Genomic DNA, 23,141 nt, shown 5'->3' on the forward strand with positions numbered 1-23,141 from the left:
ACACCCCTCAAAGTGCAGCATGTGACTTATATGTGTTACTGTAACCCCCGCATCTGGTCCAACTGGATACCTACTGGTTGTTCAAAGAATATTTCCCATTTCTTCCTGATCTTTCCTATCTAAGCTGAAAATAACTTATTTCTTCCCTTTATGACATGTGTCTTTCCCCATGCTTACAAGTTATGTGTGTAACTGTTCTCTATTCCCTACTAAAATGTAAGCACCCAGAGGGCTGGTCACTTGTCTGATGCAGCATTGCATTCCTAATAGAGCCACACAAATAAGATGTGCTTGGTACATTTGTGGGTCTCATCACATCTTGTTGGAGAGAGCTGAGGCCGTCAACGAGGAACTCCCTTTCTGAGAGCATGAGCTGTCTTCCTTGGTTTGCCATCTAGCCAGAGGGTCATCACCTAGGGATGAGGCCTAGAAAAGCCTGGGCTCTGTACTGTTATCTATTCAAATAGACAAGGGAGTGAATGTTACATGGATTCTGCTTATACCTTGTAGTCACTTGATTAAATAGAGTGGGAGAGATTAAAATAGCACTCTAAGCTCAATTTGATGGTCTAGATCTTCCTGTGACTTGAAGGTGAATCTCTGCCACCTAAATTTAGAGATTTGTTTCTAGGGGCAAGAGTTCGCAGTACTTGGAGGTTTCCTTGAAAGATACAGAAATCTCAGCATTTTGGCTTACTCACCTAAGGGAAGAGTCACCCCTTCTTAGAGAAATGAAAGCCTCTTCATCCTCTGTCCTTAGGAGAAAAGGCTGGGTCTCTCCAGTGAGTAATGCACCTTGAACCTGCCAAGTTCAGTGTTAGGGTCTCTCCTGGGCTCAAGTACTACAACTGGGGCTTTGGTGAAGCCAAAGCCCTGGGCCATGTTGAGCTTTGGTGAAGATCTCAGGCCATCATGGGCCTCATGGGATTGGCAATGGAAACAGGTAAGTCTGTAGTTCACCCCCCTGCCCCTCACCCCCGCCCCAAAGTCATCTCTGTTCTCTTCTGGTCTATGAGTGTGATGGACATTGTTTTACTTTCATTCAGCTCTTACCCTGCTCAAACCCTGTTTCATGGAGCTCTAGACCTCTGTTAATGGTGAGTGATTGTTGACGGCACATAAGGCTACTTAGAGACCTCGTGGAGCAAGAGAGCAGTCATGCCTTGCACCTTCTTCCCCTTCTCAGTTTGTTAGCTTTGGAGATGGCTGTCAAGTTGTCAGTCATAATGAGGACAGCTTTGTGACAGCCACCCCCTGCCCCCAGGGGTTGATGTGAAATCTGCTTTCCTCAAGAAGAGCTACAACCTTGCATGTCCAGATGATCATTCTTGCCGTACCTGCAGTCACCACTCTACCAAGAAATGTATCATGGGTGGGCCATGCTCAGCTGCCTGTGAACCAACAGCTCAGCCGTTGGTGGTGGAGATAGAACTGTGTTGCTTGGCCACATCTCCAGGCTTAGGGGATAATGCCCAGATAACCTGCTGTATGCCTTTGGCCTCACATCATTTGTTTGACTCATGGCCTTGATAGACCCATACCTGATGACCTCCTAGTGCTAGACCTTGCTCTGTGTCTTGGGGAAACTGAGTCCAGGATGGTCTCTAATAGCACCTAATGTATTCAAATTAAAAAGAACCCAGTAGGGCTTCCCTGGTGGTCCAGTGGTTAAGAGTTGGCCTTGTAATGCAGAGGACACTGGTTTAATCCCTTATCCAAGAAGATCCCAATGCCGAGGAGCAACTAAGCCCATGAGCCATAACTATGGAGCCCATGTGCTGCAACTGCTAAAGCCCATGCCCTGGAACCCTTGCTTCACAACAAGAGAAGCCACTGCAGTAAGAAATTGCACACTGAAACTAGACAGTAGCCACCGCGTGCTGCAGCTGGAGAAAGCCCACATGAGCAGTGGAGGCCCAGCACAGCCATAAACAAACAAATAACTAAAATTATAAAACAACAACAACAAAAGCCAGTCCTTTATTTTAAAAAAAGAAACAAAACGAACAGTCATAGGAAAGGAAGTTTTTCTTTCTAGTTAAGATTTAGAAAACTACTAAAGATGGAATATTGTCTTTTTGTTGTTGTTGTGGGATAATTGAGAAAATATTGTAACCTCAGTCACAGGAGAGAGCTATCAGATATCGGTCTGACCAGAGAGTCCAAGAAGATGAAAGTAATACTGCTTCAGGAAAGAAGTCCAGCAGCGCTAGGCAGCAGTGCTCACAGTGAGTAAAGACGGCAGCAGGAGACTGGTCTGGAGGTGGGGAGTGTTTAAAGGGCCAGAGGACTGGGGGTTAAAAGTCATAGGTCTGCACCTGCATCATCATTCCCCTACACAATTGCCTGGCTCCCTCTGGACTGTATCTGGAGAGAGGAGCTGGGGAGAGGCGCCTGAGTCTCTAGTTTGAACTCCCTTCGCACATTGCTTTGAAACCTCAGATGGTATCTGCCAACTGGAGGCAGAGAGATTCTGACTGTGGTTAGTACTCACCATTCCTTACACAATGCCAGCACCATCCAGAGCAGTTCAGAACATTTTAATTTCCTCCTAAAATGTGATTTTGTTTTGCACTGTGTAAGCCCATCAGATTGTAGAGATTTAAATAAGTGGAGAATGTTATTTAAGTGGAATCTCATGGAAGACACACCCAGGGATCATTCTCATTCATATTTTTCCATTTCTTTTGGCAGCAATGATGCGGTATTTCTAGTTTTCATTTTTATGTAGTGTTCTGGGGCATATCCTTTGTGGGTTTAGATTCCAGAGTAGCATATCTGATTTATACTTGATAAAGCAGTATTTGCCAAGTAATTTTGCTGAAAAGCAGCCACTTCAGTGAAAAGGAAAGAGCATGCTATAAAAAGAACAGAGCATGTTATGGAGCTGCAGTCAAGTTCATTGGAATCAAAAGACCTTGGTTACCAAGAAGTCTGGAGACTGATAATTTGTTTGATTAGATTTAAATTTCTGTTTTATTTCAGATTTTTTGGATAGTATGCCAGCCTTTAAGTAAACTGAATTCCATATTTGCTTATCACCAAGAGCCTTAATCATTTCTTTCCTATAGGACTGATCACACCAAGCTAAACAATATAGGTGACTATACATCTGTTGTAACCATGGAAACAATAGTTGATGATTTATTAAACATTCTTTCTCCTAACCCCAAACAATACATTGTGTTGGCACAGGTTCCCTGGAGGATTGGGTTTTGCCTTATCTTACAGACCAACAGTAGCCTTATTTCTCTCTTGGTTTGTTTGGTTGTTTGACTATGGTGTTGACTTCTTGAAACGTAAAGGCCCATCCTTGGGATCACCAGGAAGTATTTAAAAGTGTTTCTAAAAAGTATTTCAAATATAATTTAACCTGTGCCCTTGTATTACAAATAGTGAAAAACTGAACCTTTTGTTTTCCCTTTGCTTCTGTTGGGTATGGAACCGTAGAAACAGTGCTTGTGGTTTTAATAATGGATGGATCAACAGTACCTAGCTAGGTACTCAGCAGAGGTGTGTTGACTCTGCTTTCCTTGAAGCAGTTCTCTTTATGTGAACTTGCATGTGGGTCAGTAGAGACCATCATGTGAATGCTCCCTAGAGTTAATCTGTTAGGCCTGTCAGACCACGGGGGCTGGGTGGGATCGATAACTCAGTCCCAGAACTCTCATCCCAGAGGGCTCTGTGGTGTCCTTTGTCTGGGCACCATCGCTGAGGCCTGCTTCTGGGAAGTAGGAGCCTGTGCGCCAAGCCCCAGAGCAGCCTGGGCTTCCTTCATTGAACAAGCTCTTGAATCACGCCCAGACAAGTGGCAGTTGTAGCAGCGCTGACGGACGCCCATTTTGATGGCAATTTGGCAGGAAGTCAAACTTTGGCCCTAAAGCAGAGGTGGTGCAATTAGACAGCTGAGATGCATTCTCTAAACACACACTTTTAATTGATTTCAGCTTGTTCAGTTCACAAAGATAGAGCTCTGACACATAGCAGCCTTCTTAGAGGGGCTTATTTTTACTTTTCCTTTATTCAGCAGCGTAATTCAACAGCAACAGAAGCAACAATAATACAGAGCTCTAAAGAGCGTGTATTTGGCATGGCTTGGATACAAAAAGTATTATTAAGAACTAATGAGTGAGATAGTTAGATGTTAACCGGAAAAGCATTAATGAGCAGAAGAGAATTCTGGCATAAACATCTGTTTCTGAAGCAGATGTTACCTTGTCAATCTGCTGAAGAAAAGCCTATGGAAATGGAACAGTGGATCATTTTAGGTACGAGGAGGGACAGAGCTATGTTGGAAGGCTTTCAGACGCTGTTTTTGGCTGTTCTGAAACTCACAAATGCCGGTGTGTGTTGAGGCAGTGAATTTTGGGGGTCGTTTTGGGAGTGACAGAAGGTATCAAACAGAGGCATGTTATGTATAGGGGCAGATGACAGCGAGTCGGAGGCCACTGATGCCTGCTTCACACTGAGAGATTGAGAATCCATGTTAATTCAGTAGCCTGTCTCCTGTTCCTTCTTGTGTATGTACCGCAGGCATTGTGATATACACATACTTGGACTTGTGGCTACTGTCGTCTTCCTGGGCTACAAATTTAAGACCTGTTCTGCCCCCCTTCCCCCTGCCGCCACCACCACAATTACCTAACTTTTGGCTGACTTGCTGGATAGCTTGCTTCTGTAAATGACTAAATGACTGATAATGGTCACACTTTCTGAGAGGAAGCAGTGAGTACATTTCAGCAGCTTTCAGTCTTTCATCCAAGAGTCACTAAATGGCAAGATTTTCAAGGATCCCCAGTCAAGGCCTGTTTTGTTTTTTGTTTTTTTTTCCCTCCCACTTTTTCCACCTTTAAATGACACTGAGTCGGCAACTGACTCATTCATATCCACCAAGAGTCAACTTGATTTGCGTTACTTTCACTTAGTATCCTGAACAAACTTAGAGCTGGCAAGGAGTTTTAGGATCATCTCTTGGTCCAAAGAGTTGAATAGAATAAAAAATAACAAAGGTCCTGAAGGTAATGCACTCAGCAGTACCCTAGTGAAAGAGTTAGTCCCCAGAACCCAGGCTCAGGTCTGAAGCTCTCCCCACTTCACCCCATTCTAGGGCAAAACTTCATCCTTTTCTTACCTATTGAAAGTCAAGAATGGGGAATCTTCTCTTGAGGGAAAAATAAGTCTTTGGGGAGAAGACCCTGGACTGGCCCTATCTGGTGCTCTGAACTGGGAAGTAGGGACCAGGGCTTGTGTGAATTCTGGCCTCTGGGCAATGTAATTAGAGGCTGCCTTTGCATGGTTCATTTGTTTATTTCGATCTGCCCTCAGAATGGTCATAGGCATGATAATTGGGGTTTTTTTTTTAAAGCAGTCCTCTTTGGGAAGCTGTGTTTACCACCAGAATGACGAACTGTGGCTCCCCCAGTGGCATACTAGGAGCTTGCTACTTGTTATTGCTGGCGGGCTTCAGAGAAACCCCTCAAATCAATCCTGATTCTAGGGACCCAGAGTCTGCAGTGATGGTTTTTACTGCAGTTGGATGGGCCTTCCTTCCTTAAAAAAAAAAAAAAAAAAGGGTCACTCTAAACCTTTGAAGGATAATTTGTCGATTAGGGGGATCTTCTCCATTTGTGGCTCTGCCACGGCTTTCCTCCTGGGCTCCATGGGCTTCTGCCTGGAGACTGCTTAGAAGGCGTCCCCAAGGATGGTCTGCGTATTTAGACATCCCTTCCATCGTGCATGATGTTTATAAAAGATAGAGGTCTCAACCCTGCAGACATGATGATTCATCCCCTTTTCTCCGTGTGTGTGTGTGTGTGCGTGCGTGCGTGTTGTTCATGCAAGAAAGAGCATGAACAAAGCCATAGCTGCAGGAGACAGGATGATTTCCCAAGTTAGCAAGGGCTGTATTCTTCTGCAGACTTCCCTCTCACACAGAATTAAGGAAGGCCTTGGTGAAGAGTAGCCGCTCATCTTTAATGTTTCCCCAGAGCACAGGCATTTACTCATCATCATTAGGGGCTTTTTAGTCTCCCTAAGAGAAACTGGCAAAGCTCATCTTAACTGAAAGTTCTAAATTACTCCCCCCCACTTTTTTTTAAATGCTTGAGGTGCTGATTCATTTGCTTGAAAGAACCTCTGCATCTGTCATGTAGCTCCTGGCGAGTCAGAAGTAGGCTTTATGTTACGTTGAGGGGAGGTTTCTTTCACACCCCATCGGTGTTCATGCAGGGACAAGTACTGGGCACACAGTGGATGCACGTGGAGCTTGTGTTGGGTTAGGCGCTGGGAAGGTCCCCCTACGACGCTGCCATTTTAGAGGTGTCCCTTGTGTTCATGATTCAGCGTCTCCCTGATGGCCTTTCTTTCACCCGCCTGACAATGACACAGGAAAATAGGAGATTCAAGCAATGTTGCCATGCCTTTGCTTTTTCTTTCTTAAATGACTCCTTCCGTCATTATTCGGTGTTGATGGAAGAAGCTATGGATGGAATTCTTAAAAAAAAAAAAAAAAATTTCTTTCTTGCTTTACAGAGTGGGTGTATGTCCTCCCTGGTGGCTGTGTTGTTCTTTTACCAGTTTACTAGCCCATTTGCTCTCAGGACCCACCCATCACCTCCCTTGACCCTTATACCAACCCTCAGAGGTATATGTTACTAACCAGACTTTGAAGGTTATGGAAATTCTAGAAGTTACTCAAGGTCACACTGTTAGTGGGTGATGAAACTAGAGCTTGAACTAAGATCTTTTTCACTCTCAAGGCCATATTCTTCCCACATGACACAACTGTCTCCCCCTCAAACCCCTGCCACTTCATGCTACACCAGTGCTGAACGCCATGGATACTCTGAGCACGTCAGCATGGGTCTTGCACATGTGGTTTTGTTCCTGCCTTTTCTTTCATGAGTAACACTTGCACATGCATGCACACACACAGAGCTTTCTTTGTTTATGCTCCTGAAGCTGATCTTTCAAGTCTTGGCTCAGGCATGACCTCCTGTGAGCAATGTTGCACAGCTCTTGTCTTGGCCCCTGCTCTTGTCCATGCAGAGCCCCCGTGACACTCTGCCTCGTTCTCTGGTGGTTACAGCACTTTCCATGCTGTGTATATTGCCTGTACCCAGCATGTGAGTGCCTTGTGGTCAGGAAACTTGTCTCAGGGCCTAGTCCAGGACCTGGTACATATGGGCCTTGCCAACTCAATGCAGATCTGAACTGAAGCAAGTTGATAATGGGAGATTGCAAACCTGTGTGGCATTGATAATTCAGATGGCCTGAACTTGCGGAGCTGACATAGGCTGCATCCTTGAGTGGGTCTGGAAATGGCCCGCTAACAAAAGACATCTGTGTCTTTCTCCTTTTCAATCACTGTGACAATCTCCACAAGCAAAAGGTTTGAAGAACTATAACATTTATGGCTCCCTGGCCATAAATTCACTGCAGAACACATAAAAAATGCCATTCCCACAGGGTTATGGCAGAGATTCAGTATAGCAAACATCTGCATGTGAGCAGTAAACCTAACCTCTGGTGTGCGGCGCTCGACTCTTATCGACATATATTAACATTAGTGACAATCAAATGTGATTATCTGAGATGGCATTTTATCTGCCAAGTGCAGACTTATGGCTTTAAAAACCCAATTTGCCTTCCTTCTCGTATGTTGTTTTTATATGACTCGAATCACATGAAGAAATTCGTGTTGAGTGTGGCTGTGCTTTATTTTTTGGTGGATCTGGCATAAGAATAAATTTTCAGCCCTTAGATTGATTTAGGCTTTCAAAAGTTTGTTCAACAGCTGAGTGAATTTCAAAGCATGATTACTTTACATTTGAAGACACTATTGGGAGTCAGGAAGAAGCTGTAGACTCTAATAATGGGTGATAGTTTTTTGATTGAACAGGTTTGTAATTAATTTATAAGATAGTTGGAGTATAAATTGCTGTCATTATTATTATTTTTTCTATTATTTGGAGCTGGCAGAATTTTTTCTGTAGAGGGCTAAATAGTTAATATTTTAGGCTCTTCAGGTCGTTATGCTCTCTCAAAGTGTGCCTTGTACACTGACAGTAGACAATCCGTAAATAAGAGAATTTGTGTTCCAATAAAACTTGATTTACAAAAGTAGGCAGCAGGCTATAGCTAACCCCTGATTCAAACAAATACAGATTTTTCAAAATGCTTTTGGGTAATTGTGGAAACCTTTTCAGACCTTTTGGGAATGGACCTCTTATCTGACTCCCATTCTACTTGGCAATTTCTAAAGTGGCCGAATCAAGTTACAGTGTTAAAAGGTAAATCAAAATTTTATTCTTTATCCTAGTGCCCTGGTTCTTTTTTTTCCCCCATGATTCTTAAGATTTATTTGATTTTAGTTCATCAGTTGCATAGGATGCATTCCTCATAACAGCTGCTCACTACAGCAAAAAATTGGAGAGAGGAGAGGACAAACACTGATCTGGTGGCATTATCCTGAGTTCTTTTCTTTAAGTTCTCTTTTAAAGTTTTGTCTTAGCATGAGCTCTTGTATTTGAATAAGTAGAGTTTCAGATGAGCAGAAATGTTGAGGCGTCTGAATGCAGGAGCTTAGAATCAGAATTCCTCTTAGACTTAATCCCAGCATCCCTGTGCAGTGCTTTCTCCATTTCACACCAGGCTACATAATTGTAAAAATGGGCATGCTCTAGCAGGATGTTACAGAGGCCTCATGGGTCATGGTTAGGTTGTGTACGGCAGAAAGGTTTCTGGTTTCACCATATGAAAAGGATTATAGAGCTAAGAGCAAGGTAAATATCTGAGAGTGTACCTTGTAACACTACTTTTTATATTGCTTTGGAGTTATTTTTTATGTGTTTCCAAACAGTGAGTGAGACCACTGCATTTGCAGTGTACCCTTCCAGGTGACTTATGCAGCTGGCAAAAAATATGACTCAGGATAACAGCTTGGCAAGTGGAGCCTATGCAATGTATTCTTATGCCTCCTCCTCTGCTCTTTTGTTTCCATCTTGTAATTTCACATGGTTTTCAAGTTGCCCTCCCAGGTGTAGTAGCTGCTGCCAGCTAAACGCTAAGCCAGTGGCACTCCTCACCCATGTCTTTGCTCCTTATCTTTGCAAATAAGTGATCAAAAGTTGGGACTAAGAGAAAAACGCTAAATGTGGAAGAGGCCTGTGACTTTCATCACAGGACCAAATATTCTGACTTTTCACGTGCCAGTGTGTGTGGTGACAGACCAGTAGAACATTTGGAAGATAGCTTGGGCCAGTGATTCCCAAAGTGTGGTCCTCAGACCTTCTAGAAAGCATGTTAGAAATGCAAAATCCCAGGCCCTATGGCCAAACTACTGACTTAGAACCTTTACATGTTGGCCAAGGAATCTGTCTTAATAAGGTCTCCAGCTGATTATTCAGCACGGTCAAGTTTGAGAAGTACTTGATTCACCAGTCAGCTCTGTCTAGTCTTTTTTTTTTTTTCAACTGTGCCACCTGGCATGCAGGATCTTAGTTCCCTGGTCAGGAATTGAATCTGTGCCCCCTGAAGTGGAAGCATGGAGTCTTAACCACTGGACCACCAAGGAGGTCCCATCTAGTCCATTCTTAATGTTTATGGAAATCAAGGGCAGGAAACGTGCCACCTTAAACCGGCTAGCTGGGCATGGGGAGCTGGTGATCTGATTTCTAGTCCAGCACTCTGTTCAGTAACAGTGCCAGTCTAGATGAACTGTGAGGAGACCAAGGGCCTTAAAAAGAGTGATGATATGGGACCAACATTTATGCTATGGCGGAGGGGTGCTGGAGGCAGGAAGAAATGGGAGGATTTGTGACTGTGAGCTCTAGCTCTTCTCCTACCCGGGGCAGCCTCAGTCCACTTAAAAGCCTGGTGGCCCTGCTCTCAAACTTCATCTTGTAAATAAACAGCTCTCTGGAACATCCTCGCTGAGCTTAGCAACAAGGGAGGAGGGAGTGAGGTGGGGCGGGAGGAGCCTGGGCTCTCCTGTTACCATCATGTCAGTGCGATCACTGGGAATTACTGTTGAGGATTAAGAGTCACTTGGGGATAATTCAGCCAGGCTAGAGAGGGAAATACACACACACACACACACACACACACAACATAAACAGATTGCTAAAACTCATGGCAGAAAACAAACAGCATAGAGGAAAAAAAATGAGTGGAACTAAAAGGGCCTGAATTTTGAATAGGTGGTAGAGGCTCCCGAATGATCTGTTTCCTAAACACTTTGGGTGAAGTTGTATACACAGTGACTAGAGCGGAGCAGCTGCTTCCCCAACTCGGTGCATTGCTCTGTTGCAGAACTCCTAGCTTCCTTCTCCTCCAGGCATCTGTTACTGAGAACACTTGAAGGTTCTGCCAAGAGAACTCAAACTGGCAAGAGACTACTTGAAATTTAGAAAATCTCTCTCTCTCACGCGCGCGCACGCACGCACACACACACACACACACACACACACACTTCTAAAAAGATACAGCAAGTCCCAGACAAAAGTGTGGGATGTTTCCCAATATCCAGACCTCTCTGCTGCTGCTGCTGCTAAGTCACTTCAGTCGTGTTCGACTCTGTGCGACCCCATAGACGGCAGCCCACCAGGCTCCCCTGTCCCTGGGATTCTCCAGGCAAGAACACTGGAGTGGGTTGCCATTTCCTTCTCCAGTGCATGAAAGTGAAAACTGAAAGTGAAGTCGCTCAGTCGTATCCGACTCTTAGCGACCCCATGGACTGCAGCATACTAGGCTCCTCCATCCATGGGATTTTCCAGGCAAGAGTACTGGAGTGGGGTGCCATTGCCTTCTCCCCAGACGTCTCTAAGAAAGGTCAAATACATTATCCTTCTCCTGTGATGACCCTTGCCCTTGAAGAAGGGACCTCAGCAGTCTGTGCGGTCCTTTTCCCAGAGGCTTTGTGATTTTTCTCTCACTTTTTGACTTTGGGTCTGTACGGTTGGTACCTAGAAGGTCTTGTCTTGCCACATGGGGTGAAACCAGCCTGATGGGCTTCTTGCAAGCATGGTTAATGGAGTCTAGAAGAAGCTTGTGCTTTCCCAATGAACCTGAAAAGAGCTAAATAGACTACAGCATTCTAAAGTACAGGAAGGAAATAATTTGTTTGTCTTTACTGAGAGTCTTAGCAGAAAATTCGAGTGGAGAAGTGGCCTAGACAATCCCTCTTGGGCCCCATCCGGGTGCGAGAGCTCCCTGAACCCTTGGGTGCCCCTCATTTTAGGTGGCCACAGGAAATCATCTCTGTGGTGGAAAGCCTCTTGCCCACTTCCATCCAGCTGAGTTCCTGGCCTTGAACACTAGTAAAACCAGGAAAGGGCTTTCTGTACAGGGGTAACTTGGGAGGCTTGTGCTGTTAATATCACTCTGAGCCAAGCAGAAATGACTCTTGAATTATCCTGTCGTTTTGTGTTCTTTATTATTCAGCTTTTGGATTTGATCTAGAGGTCTGTGTCCTCCATCTTATCTGTGTCCTGTTTGTTGAGGCTGATGCATTTTATTTCCTGGGGGAGAGCAATCTCCATAAGGGAGAATATGCTTGGTGGGGGTGGGGGGACTTGGCCAAGGTGTCTTTCCTTTTTTCTCCCAGTTTCCCTGTCAGCATTCGAGTGCTATAGATTCCTTTTCCAGATGAACAGACACTGTAACAGATGTGCCGTCCACAGCATTTGGGGGTTATTTGGGTCTGTTCAAATCGGGCTTTTCCCGCACCAGAGGATTTTGTGAAATGCATGGGGTTTTTGAACACAGAGAGATTTCCAGCCTCAGGCTTAGAGAGGCTAAGAAATGAACTACCCCATTCCAGAATGTCCATGAGTGTGCACAGCTGTGTTTTGGGGAACAGCTTCAGGCCCAAGTGAAGATGAGGAACAGAGCTCCTCTTTTATCTGGTACCTTCTGGAACTAGACATTTCATAATCTGGATCTTTCCCTTTGGATTCTGCCTGGGATTTATTTTTCTTTTTTAATTGGAGGAAAATTCTTTACCACGTTGTGTTGGTTTCTGCCGTACAATGAGGCAAATCAGCCATAATTGTACGTATAGCCCCTCCCTTTTGAGCCTCCCTCCCTCCCCCAGCCCACCCGTCTAGGTCATGACGGAGCGCCTGGCTGGGCTCTCTGTTATATACCAACTAGTCAGCAGCTGTCTGTTTTACACACGATAGTGTGTATATGTCGATGCTACTTCTTCTGTCTGTCCCACTCTCTCCTTCCCCCGCTGAGTCCACAAGTCCATCTCTACATCTGTGTCTCCCTTCCTTCCCAGAAAATAGGTTCCTCAATACCATGTTTCTAGATTCCGTATATATGCATTAACATACAACATTTGTTTTTCTCTGACTTACTTCACTCTGTATAACAGGCTCTAGGTTCATACACCTCACTAACACAAGTTCATTTTTTTTTTTTTTTTTTATGAAAGCCACCTAGATGTCTATCTGGAGAAGGCAATGGCACCCCATTCCAGTACTCTTGCCTGGAAAATCGCATGGATGGAGGGGCCTGGTGGGCTGCAGTCCATGGGGTCGCTAGGAGTTGGACACAACTGAGCGACTTCACTTTCACTTTTCACTTTCATGCATTGGAGAAGGAAATGGCAACCCACTCCAGTGTTGTTGCCTGGAGAATCCCAGGGACGGGGGAGCCTGGTGGGCTGCCGTCTATGGGGTCGCACAGAGTTGGACACGACTGAAGCGACTTAGAAGCAGCAGCAGCAGATGTCCATCTACAGATGAATGGATAAAGAAGATGTGGCACATATATACAATGGAATATTACTCTGCCTGGGATTTTGATAACATGGTCACTGTGGTTGAAGCTGATTTGACCCACTGAGATATGGAGGGGATGGGGAGAGAAGCCAGGTCAGGCTTCAGGGAGGGGGTGTGAGTCCTGTCTGCCCTTTGTGGACATATAGAGAAAGGATCCCACAGTGAGCCCTTGGGTATGATCTGCAACCTTTAGACTCGGCTTTCACAGCGATTCCACACCTTTTTGAGAGGGCTGCTTTTGTGGCCTCAGATGCTGGCTTCATGTGGAAAGCTGAAACGGAAGGTTTTGTTTAGTGTGGAGCACTGAAGATGGGTCACGCTGCAGGAGTCAGGAGCCCTCCCGTCTAAACCTGGCTCCATGATTGTCTGTGTCATCTTGGGGAATTTATTCAGCCTCCCTTCACCTCCCTTTCCATGATAGTCAAATGAAGAGGTTGGATTAGAATTAGTTGTTTTCTAAACTTCTTCTAATGATAATACTTTCTAACTCTTTGAGCCAGTATTAAACTGACCAAGTCAATGATTTGTGTTGTATCATTTCCCTTAGGATTCTAGAATGTCCTAGCCAAAAGAAACCTAAAGAAACCATTGATGGAGATTTATTTATAAATACAATTTAACATTTTCAAAAAATACCTAACTGTAACTTTCTCTGAAAGAGCAACCCCATTGACATTTGCCCTTCAATCATGATGAGGAACTGGAAAGATCTCCGTTACTACTGAGACATACAGCACTTTACAAAATTCTGTTACGTCTGATTATCACAGAGCTCTGTGAAGGGACTGTTTGTTATGCCCATATTTTGGGAATGATTAGGAGGTGGTAAAGCTGAAATCTAAATATGGATCTTCTGGCTCCCACTTCTCTAGAATTTTAGTTATTATTCCCCAGGCTAATTCTAACTAATTACGGATTATAAATTCTGGCTACTCTGTTCATCAAGTCGGTTTTCAGCACCTGCTATGGGCCCCACTCAGTTTTCTCTGGAAAGTAAAATATAACCAACAAAGGTATGGTACACTGAGAAATGATGAAACAAATCAGTTCATCGTATTCAATATCTGCAAATATATATGTATTTTCCATCCCAAATTTGTAAATAATTTGAAAAATGACTCACCTTCCTGCCTATTTTTTTTTTTATAAGCTGTATCTAGTTCATTTCCTTTTTCCAAATATAAATCCCTAAAGGTTAAGAGTATTCTTATTTTTAAGGCAATATGGAACAGACAAAGTTAGCCTTTTCAGGTATTTTCATGTAGTCAGGGAAGCTCACCAAGGGAGTGGGGATAAGATGGCCCAGTGCCCTTGGGCCTTTAAAAAACATCTCATGGGGGGTAAATGCTTTGATTCCCAGCAGAGCAGGAGGTAACAAATGTGAGGCTCTCCATGGTGCTTGCCAGAAATATGTATGTTCTGTGGGACAGAACAAGGTACTTTGAAGATTGGAGAATTCATCGGCCCTGTGTTCACTTTATTGCTTTCTTCCTGTGCAGAATGTCTCTGGACCCAGAGGGAGAGGCACCGGCCAGACAGTGAGGCAAATGACAAGTTGACAAAATGGTTGTAATTCTAGAAGCTGCAGCCCTCTCCCGGTCTCTCTATGTAGGGGTGGGGATGCAGCCGAAATCTGAAACAGCTCCCAGGAGAGCAAGAAGATACTGTTACTAATGGTTGGACTGACCTGAATTCTTTCCACGTTTATTTGTGCCCGACGTTGGCATAAACATCTTAACTGCATCCACATGAACACCTCTGTTGACCAATGGTGAACTGACTAGGAGAAAGTTGGCCAAATCTCATAACTCTGCCCACCATGTGCAGGAAAAGCAGCTGATGTCGTATTAGAAAGGCCTCAGATTGACACCATAAGTGTTTCTACTTATCCAGAGATGTAATGACACCAGGTGTGAGACAGGACAGCAGAATTCGATGCCGCACTTGAGCCATGTACTTTTTATTACAGGTTTAGACATGGTATCTATTTGCGTTCATTCATGTGTCTTCTAAACAAATGGTTACCGAGCACCTGCTACTGTCCATTATCAAACGAGGAGCTGGCAGAGAGCCCCGGGCGTGTGGTCCTGCCTTCCAGTTTCATACACTCTGGTAGGGGATGTAGGCAGGCACACAGGGACTCTGAGTGATCACTGCTGAGTTACCGGTGAGCTTAGGTGCTTGGAGAGCATCAGGGGTGACTCATGCCTCTTGTGAGGGAGTGGGAGTTTCAGTGAGAAATGGAAAGGGAGGTTCAGGTTGGGCTGAAGGATGAATACAGGTTAACCAAGTGAAGTTTGCATGAGGTTCAGGGATAGGGAAGTGGGAGTTGAAACCAAGCTAAAGAGTTCCAACCCCTGCCTGGAGAAGTAAGAGAGGGAAGCTTTCAGGAACTAAGTGGCTTCCTGAGCTACCTGCAATGGGACAGGACCAGCCAGCTCCCTTCTTGCCAACTTTGTGCTGCCCTTAACTTTAATAGTCCTGGCCATGTGCTGGTCATGTGCTGACCTCTTTCTACAGGACTGGCTTCCTCCTTCCTGCCCTGTTATAAGTACTGTCATCTCCACTTACAAATATGGACACAGAGTCTGCAGGAGTTGAAGCAACTTGCTCACAGATGCACAGGAAAGAAAGCACCAGAGCCAGGTTTTAGACCAAGTCTAACTCAGAACATGAGCTCTTTAGCACCTCCCACCAGAAGTGCCCCAGCCAGAAAGAGGGAAGCCCATGAAACCCAATAACCCATATTGTGTTGTCTGAGCATCTCCCCACTCCAGCTCTGAGCCAGCTCTTTGAGGATGAGAAGCAGTGATTCTTTAGGTAGCCCTCCCATGCCTAGGATGGAGCAGGCATATTATACCTTCTCAATCAATGCTTGCCAACTGAGGGGCTGCTCTATCTTTTAACCCCCTTTCTGTCCTTCTTGTATGAGTTTGGAAGGAATTCAACAATGACATTTACACTTGGGCCTTTTCTACGTAGCTTTTCTGAGACTGAGTACGTGACTCAGTAGTAGATGAACGAGTGAATGTATGAGAAATTTAGCCACTGTTAAGAGACCCTTGAAATCTTCGTATGCTACTTCGTTATGCAAGTGGCATTATAATTGCTTGAGAGGGAGAGAGTGTATCCTGCCACCAGGGAATTAAAGTCAGGCTTATGTCAGGAAAAAAGTTAGACAAACTAGATGAACAATGTAGAACTACATCTGAGATCTGGTAATGAAATAAGTGACTTACGTCTCTTTAATTGATCTATTAATACATTTCCATTTTATTGCTTTTTTAAAAGGTGAGTACCTTTTATATGAAAATTTGAAGACACCATCTAAATGAATTGGTGGCATCATTTTTGATGTGTAGAATTCAGAAGATCCTTCAAGGTTATTGTCTTAAAATAGTCCTGGATTATAGTTAGTATTTTTTTTTTTTTTTTGTACTTGTCAGGAGGATGATGGTAATACATATGCTGTGAGTTAATAAAGCACATGGGATTTTTAATTTCACGTCCTGTCCCTACCACCAGAGAAACTTAGGTGAGTTATTGTCATGTGGACTCAGGGTTTTCTTGTTTGCTAAATGAGGATAAAACAGCTCACCTTTTAGAATTGTGAAGTGTACAAGTAATATGTAAAGGGCATCAAGTTCTTTGCCCAACATGTAGTAGATATGTAAGTGTTTGACTCCATGAGATAGGTGAGAACACATACCCTCCAGATGGTCAGCTTGTCCCAGTGCGGCATGTGCCCCATTTACGGTCATAAATAGATTATAAAAGCTTGGACGCTGAACTCAAAGATGTGGATTCACATCATGAGATGACAGCTATCACTATGACTTCTGTAACTTATTTACTCTCTCTGTGCATCCATTTTCTTCTCTTTAAAATGGAGATCATGGTTGGAGAGTTATTTTTGGGACTGACTGAGAGAAAGTGTTTAAAGCCCTTAATATGGACTCCATGCATAGTAAGTAATCAATGCTAATTTTTATCACCTACTCTTCTGATTATCCAGGGGTTGCTTTACTAGGAAGTCAGTATCACTCATTTGCTCTCACCACTGAGGCTTATTTGCAAACAGGGTTCTACTTGAGTGTTAGGAGGATGTGACCTAGCTACTCTGTGCAGAGCAGGAGTGGGGGCCCTCCCTCTAACCTCCCCCAGTGCAGGGCATGTAGGTGCGGTGAGTGGGCCGGTTTCCATGGAAGGGTAGAGGAATGGAGGAGCTACCCAGCAGGGGGTGCAAAAGGCCTTTATGGAAAAAAGAGATCTCTGGATGGAGTGGGATGAGAGGCTTCAGAGAAGTATTAGGCATTACTTTTTATTTAAGAGGCCTAACGGCACAGAGAATTTAGAAAAGCACATTTTGGAAAAGGAGATTTCCTTGGAAGGTCCGCTTTCTTCCTAGATGAGCATGTAGGCATGTAGTTGGCAGTAGGTTTCTCAGTTGCTGGCGCTCCTTTCCTAGTCCCTGTTGCCATGACCTTGAGTGGAATGGCTGGCAAACTGGACAGTATGGGCAGAGAGTTGCTGCCTAAGTCCATAACCCTTTCTAGGCTGATGCATTCCAGAGGAAGGAAATGATTCAGACTCCTTCAGATGTCATGTATACCTGGGATGTGGGTGTAAAGAGATAGGTAAATAGTAAACAACTGAATTCAGAAATCAGTTTCCTTAAACAGTGTCATCTTCTTTAGGAATCTGAATTTGCTAGGTCATCTGCAATGGGATATCCTTCTAATACGACTTCTATTCCATTTTCTTCCCTCTCTTTATCTCTCTCGCCCCCTCTCCACTTAAAAAAATACATTTGCCTTGACCACACTGGTATCATCTATAATGAAAGATGGCTTTGACTGCTGACCATATATATACCAAGCTGTTCTCAATTCTACCTAGCAGTGTCCTGTGTGTGGCGAGCTCTCTGCAGCGTTTTCTGTGTTTAAGACATCACCTCAACAAAATCCGTTTTAGACTTTTCCTTGCCTCTCAGCTGAATTACAGTCACAGTCAATGGCCCACTTGTGTGTAGTTCAAGAAGCAATTAAGGGCTCTTTTCTTTGAACAAGCGAGGGAGGGGGTAGAGAAAAATGATCATTATTCTGATGATTCCTCTGTGTAGCTCAACAGTTCACAGATCTTTGATGCCACGAGTCTCAGCATTTAAACCCATTTCTATCACTGCCTTCTGCAGCCACTTCTGCCTGTCAGAGCGACTCCATGGAGGCCAAGGACTCGCATGTCAGTAGGTCAGAGCCACTCAATATGACGGTAGGATTGTGATTAAACACAGCTGTAACAGCTGCTTAATGATCTTCGGGATCATGATGGTATCACTGAAAATTAGAAAGCACAGTCTTTGGAGACCCCCCCAAGGAAACGTGAGGTTGCCACTGTAAGCCTTTTGTTTTATTCTGGGAGAGTTATCATAATCAGAATATGGCAGTATTTCTAGGCCTGTCCACATGAATTTTGTCCGTATCTAGCTTCTATGTTTCTAAAAGGCAGAGACTTTTATCTAACTTCTATTGCATTGGGTCTAAAACAAAGCTGAAGAGAGAAGCCACTTAAATGATTTTGTTAAGATGATCAGTGAATGCCCTCCTGGACGTGTCTCAAGAAGCATTTGGTGTGTGTGGACCAATAAACCAGGCCCTTGGGAGAGACAACTCACTATATAATCAGTGGTTCTCAGAGTGGTCCTTCGACCAACAGCCTCTGCATCACTTGGGAACAGGTTAGATGCACATGCTTCTGCCCTACCCTGGAAAACTCTGGGGCTCGGGCCCAGCAACCTGTGTACTAACAAGCTTTCCTGTAGTTCTGATGCATGCTCATGTATGAGAAGCACAGGTCTACATCCTTCCTGGCCCTTAAATGTCTCTGCAGAGGCCTCTCCTTTCTTCTGTGGAAAGGAGACTTGTAATACCAGCAAGACTAGAAGGGTGAGGACTGAACTTCCTAGAGATAAGGACAAACTTTGACATAGCCTTCCAGGGTGTCAACATGATGACTTCTGCCTTTGGATGTTTTAGGGCTGCCTGGAAGCCCAGTAGAGTTCCACAGAACCATATGGGTGAACCTGGATGTTTCTTGCCTTGAAGAGAATGTCTTCTTGCTTCTCCACTGGGTATGCATGTTGAGGAAGAGAAGGGCACTGATTTCTTGTTCAAAACCAAGGCAGCAGTGGCATGAAGAGAGAGAGCTTTAGATGTGGAAGACTTGGGTCAAGGAACTGCCCTGCTCTGGGAGCTTGGGGAGTCTGGGAAAATCCATTAACCTCACTAAATTCAGGTGGACCTGAGTTTGCTCATCTCAAAGCCAGAGCTAATTATATTTGCCCTATCTGTTTCATAGGACGTTCTGCTCAATTGAGAGACAGGTCAAGATGGGATTTTGCCCAAACTCACTCACTTCACTCAAATAGACTCCAAGATGAAGGTGCCCTACCGGCAAAAATCAGAGCTCAGTGGGGATAGAGCACTTTGTTAGTTTCTTATACAGATATATTTACATATACACATACACACACTGTAGGGCTTTTCTGGTAAGGGGTGATAAAGACAAGGCTGAATCATGTTAATCTAAGTGAGTCCTCCCATCTCCATTTTGTGGTCAGACTCCCCATCCCAATACCTACCCACCCAGCCCAGGTATGAGCAGCTGGAACCCCAAGCCTGTGACCAATGTCAGGGTGTGAAGACCAGATAAAGGCAGGAACCTGAGTTGAGTCTTCTCCATAGATGCCAGTAAAAGAGAGGGAGGTGAGCCTAGGAGGCTGTGTGAGAGGACAACAATTTTGCCATTGTGATCGTGTCCAGTGAAAGCCAGGCTCTAACCCATCACATTGGGCATGCCCCCATTACAGAACCAAATTTGCATCTGCTTCTCCAACATGCAACAAAGCCAAGCTACTGTTGCCACGTTGTGGTGAAGGAGAATATACTATTTATTAGAGGGCACCAAGCAAGGAGAATGGGCAGCTCATCCTCAAAAGACCTAAACTCCCTGATGGAAGGGTTTTTAATGAAAAAGAATATGTGTGTTTATATATATATATATGTGTGTGTGTGTGTGTGTGTATGTATATATATTACATGCCAGGCACATAACATGTTTGAAGACCATCTTAAGACTTCCTCTAACTACGATTCCACAGGCCCATCTTTTTTTACTAAATCAGAAGTGACATGTTACACAGTGATAATCTATTAAGTCTCTCTTAGAACCTCCTTTCAAGGTGACTTTGAAGAGTAGAGACACTATTAAGCCTGCTTTCTGAGGTTGTTGAGATATGATGGAGAGAACCCCCACCCCCACCCCCAACCCGCTGCCCAATTCCTAAGGTTCTCAAACATTCTCAGCTCATGGTGTCTTTGTGTCTCAGTAATTTTTTCACTCCCTAGACCAAGAGAAATAGCAACAGTTCCATATATTAATAGTTTCAACTTACTAGTAGCAGTGTCTGCTACTGACAGAGACTATGCTACCCTTGACTTTTTAAAATATCCCATGGCTTTCCTGTGAGTTAGTTGCAGTCCCACAGCTTGGGAACCATAGCCTCTACCTCACCTGAAGCAAAGGAGAAGGGACTTCAACACTGAGAAGGACCCTACCACCTTCATGACATTTATCTGAAATAGTCCAGTAGATAATGAGAATTTTTACCCATTCCTCATGGGAAGAAAGTTAGTTTGGTGGAAAGGTGATTTTGATAAATTGTAAGCAACTGGTAGACACGATCTGTTTCTTTAAAGATATTTCAATATCAGAATCAATTCCAGGTCAAGAATTCCTTTGGACCCATTTGTAAATGTGCTGCCTTTAGTTTAGTTTAGAAGCAGTGGTTTCTTTCTAGAGTAACAATAATTGCCTGTATCTCATGTCTATTTCCATGTCTCTATCATTCAGTGAACCTTTGACTACTTCAGGGCAGAGTCTGGAAAGAGTAGGTGCTCAATGTGTATTTTCAAATTACATTACTCTTTTTATGAATGGCTTTTAGATCAAAGTGTGTTGGCATGACTGTGGAGGTCCTGGTGGAGCCTGCTTTGCTTCCCATGATAATACCAAGCAAAGGGAATGTGGAGTCTTAGCCACTGGACCACCAGGTCTGGTGTGAAGCCACTCAGTCGTGTCTGACTGTTTGTGACCCCATGGACTGTAGCCCGCCAGGCTCTTCTATCCATGGAATTCTCCAGGCAATAATACTTCAGTGGGTTACCATTCCTTCCTCCAAGTCCCTTAATATTTGCTTTAAGTTGGATACCTGACAAATAGAGATGAGAGCTTTTCTTGGGGCTCTCCACTCATCTATTTCCCTTTATCCCCTAGGCCCAGTATCCTTTAAACTCTGTTGGGTTAAGGGAAGTTAATAGCCCTACAAGATAAACAGTGGTGCCATGGGTAGGCAGTTCATGCCATTTGAGAAATTTGAAGCACTGAGCTGTGCCTAACAGTGCTACAAGGTGGTGGGCCTAGACAACATTTAATATCCATTCCAACCCTGAGAGCATCTAGGCATCTGAGGTGTGAGCTGTTCATAATCCTACAGGGTCAGTGAGTATCTTGGTTTTAAATAACAGGAGCAGTAAGGAAGCTTGTTGTGGTAAATCGTACACCTGCACAGTGCCTTCAAACTTGCCTTAGAATCAAACAAGAGTCTTTTAGCATATGAATCTCAGAAAGCTGTTCAGAGGGCCATTTATAGCATAGAAGCAATGGGGAAGACGCCATTTCCAGGTCTCTGCCAGTTGTAGTTCAGAGCACAGGTGAACTGCCTGCTCGGTTTCAACTCCTTTTCTGCAATGAGTCAGGAAAAGATGCCTTCGATGGTGGAGAGAAGTGGATCGGAAGCCATACCTTTAAAAAAGTCTTCCATTCATTTGCTGCAGAACCACTTTGGGCCTGCCTAGGTGTAGATTCCTGGAACTCCAGTGGAGTGGAAACACTGAACATGTAACATTATTCCAAGACTTTTACTATGGTCCATAACCTGTTTTGAGGACTTTGTGTGTATTAACTCATTTAATCCTGAAAATAGTATTAGAACCAAAAAGAAAGATGCTGCTTCTGTGGTCTCTCAGTCCTCTCTAAGGTCATATGGTAGCCTGAGGTAGATACATAAGTTGACCCTATGTTAGTTCACAAAAATACTATTTCCAGGAGCAGAGCTCACATTATAAAGTAGATACTATTGATAAGAAAGTAAAAACAATATCACTTTTTATTAATCTAAATGTGCAGAGAAAAGACCCCATTTTGTACAAAACTTCATTCAGGTTCTTTTAAGATTCAGTTCTAAATGTTAAAAGATCAGCCTTTTAGGAGGGATTTATTTGAAGGTCCTAGATGTATGTAGTTCTTGGGACGGATGATCTCTTTGTCCAGCACTTAAAGTTAAAATGTTTCTACTGTAATGATTCGTAGAGTAGTTTGAAATATGGAAATGTGAGTGATTTTGCTCCTATCACTGTGGGTATTACCCTGTGTTCTAAAATCATATCATAAAAACATAAACTTACTACTCTAATCTTGTAGGGTTATCCATGCCAGTGTCCAGTGAGGGAACTGAGAGAAGGCGGCATGATCCAGGTAATGATGTTTTTTCATGAAAAGCAAGAAATGGAAATGTTCTGGCTTTTTTTCAATAACATGTAATTTGTAATGTTCTTCCCCTCATTTATAATCCTATCTGTGTATAAACAATAATTTGCTCTTATAAACATGTACTGTAGTAAGAGTTCTGTGGGGAGCAGTTGGTGTTCGTTATCTGTGACATCACGAGCATTTAAAAAACAATAATTATAAATATCCTCTAGAGTGAAAAAAAATAGTGGAAAGAATTGGAGAGTCTGTCTAGAGACTTTCTTATTGCTCTGTTTTTGTCCTGCCTCCACCCCAATTACTTTTTTGGACTTGCTTAAGTCCTACAAAACCCAGTGTAGGTGTTACCTACTGCAAAGCTTGGAGAATGTTATGGTTTGAAGAACAGTATTTAGTAACATGACTTCTTTATATCTGAAATAAGTTGCTGTTGTTAATGTTGGCCTTCCAATTCTGAAATCCAAAGAATAAGCCGAGGTTCCTTTGCCTGACAGTAAATTGTGGTTTGTTTGCTTTCCTTTGTTTTTTAAATCCAAGGATATACCAATGGAATGAAGGTTTGTATTTCTCTGAAAGGTCTGAGTTACAGAGAAAAAGTGAATTCTAGTAGTAGAGATTAGTCTATGAAACACAAGCAAAAGGATCCGTGTATCAAAGGCATACTTCAGTTTCATAAAATTTACAGAGTGGCATTTCAACAGGAGACCATTAGATTACTAATGGGATACTTAGAAAGGAAAAGAGCAA

At 43.6% G+C, this 23,141-nt stretch overlaps 1 protein-coding gene across 2 annotated transcripts in view; it reads left to right on the forward strand.

Moving 5' to 3' along the window:
- The window catches only part of RORA (RAR related orphan receptor A), an 801,696-nt gene that overhangs the window by 141,301 nt on the left and 637,254 nt on the right, over positions 1-23,141 (forward strand). The window contains exon 2 of one of the 2 annotated variants that reach the window (XM_070796655.1): positions 22,329-22,382. The exons of the other annotated variant lie outside the window; for it this stretch is intronic. Within the exon in view, the coding sequence (XP_070652756.1) occupies positions 22,329-22,382 (54 nt within the window). The remainder of the gene's footprint in view (positions 1-22,328; positions 22,383-23,141) is intronic. 2 annotated transcript variants of the gene reach the window in all.

This window comes from Bos indicus, chromosome 10, assembly GCF_029378745.1.
Source record: "Bos indicus isolate NIAB-ARS_2022 breed Sahiwal x Tharparkar chromosome 10, NIAB-ARS_B.indTharparkar_mat_pri_1.0, whole genome shotgun sequence".
Lineage (NCBI taxonomy): Eukaryota > Metazoa > Chordata > Mammalia > Artiodactyla > Bovidae > Bos > Bos indicus.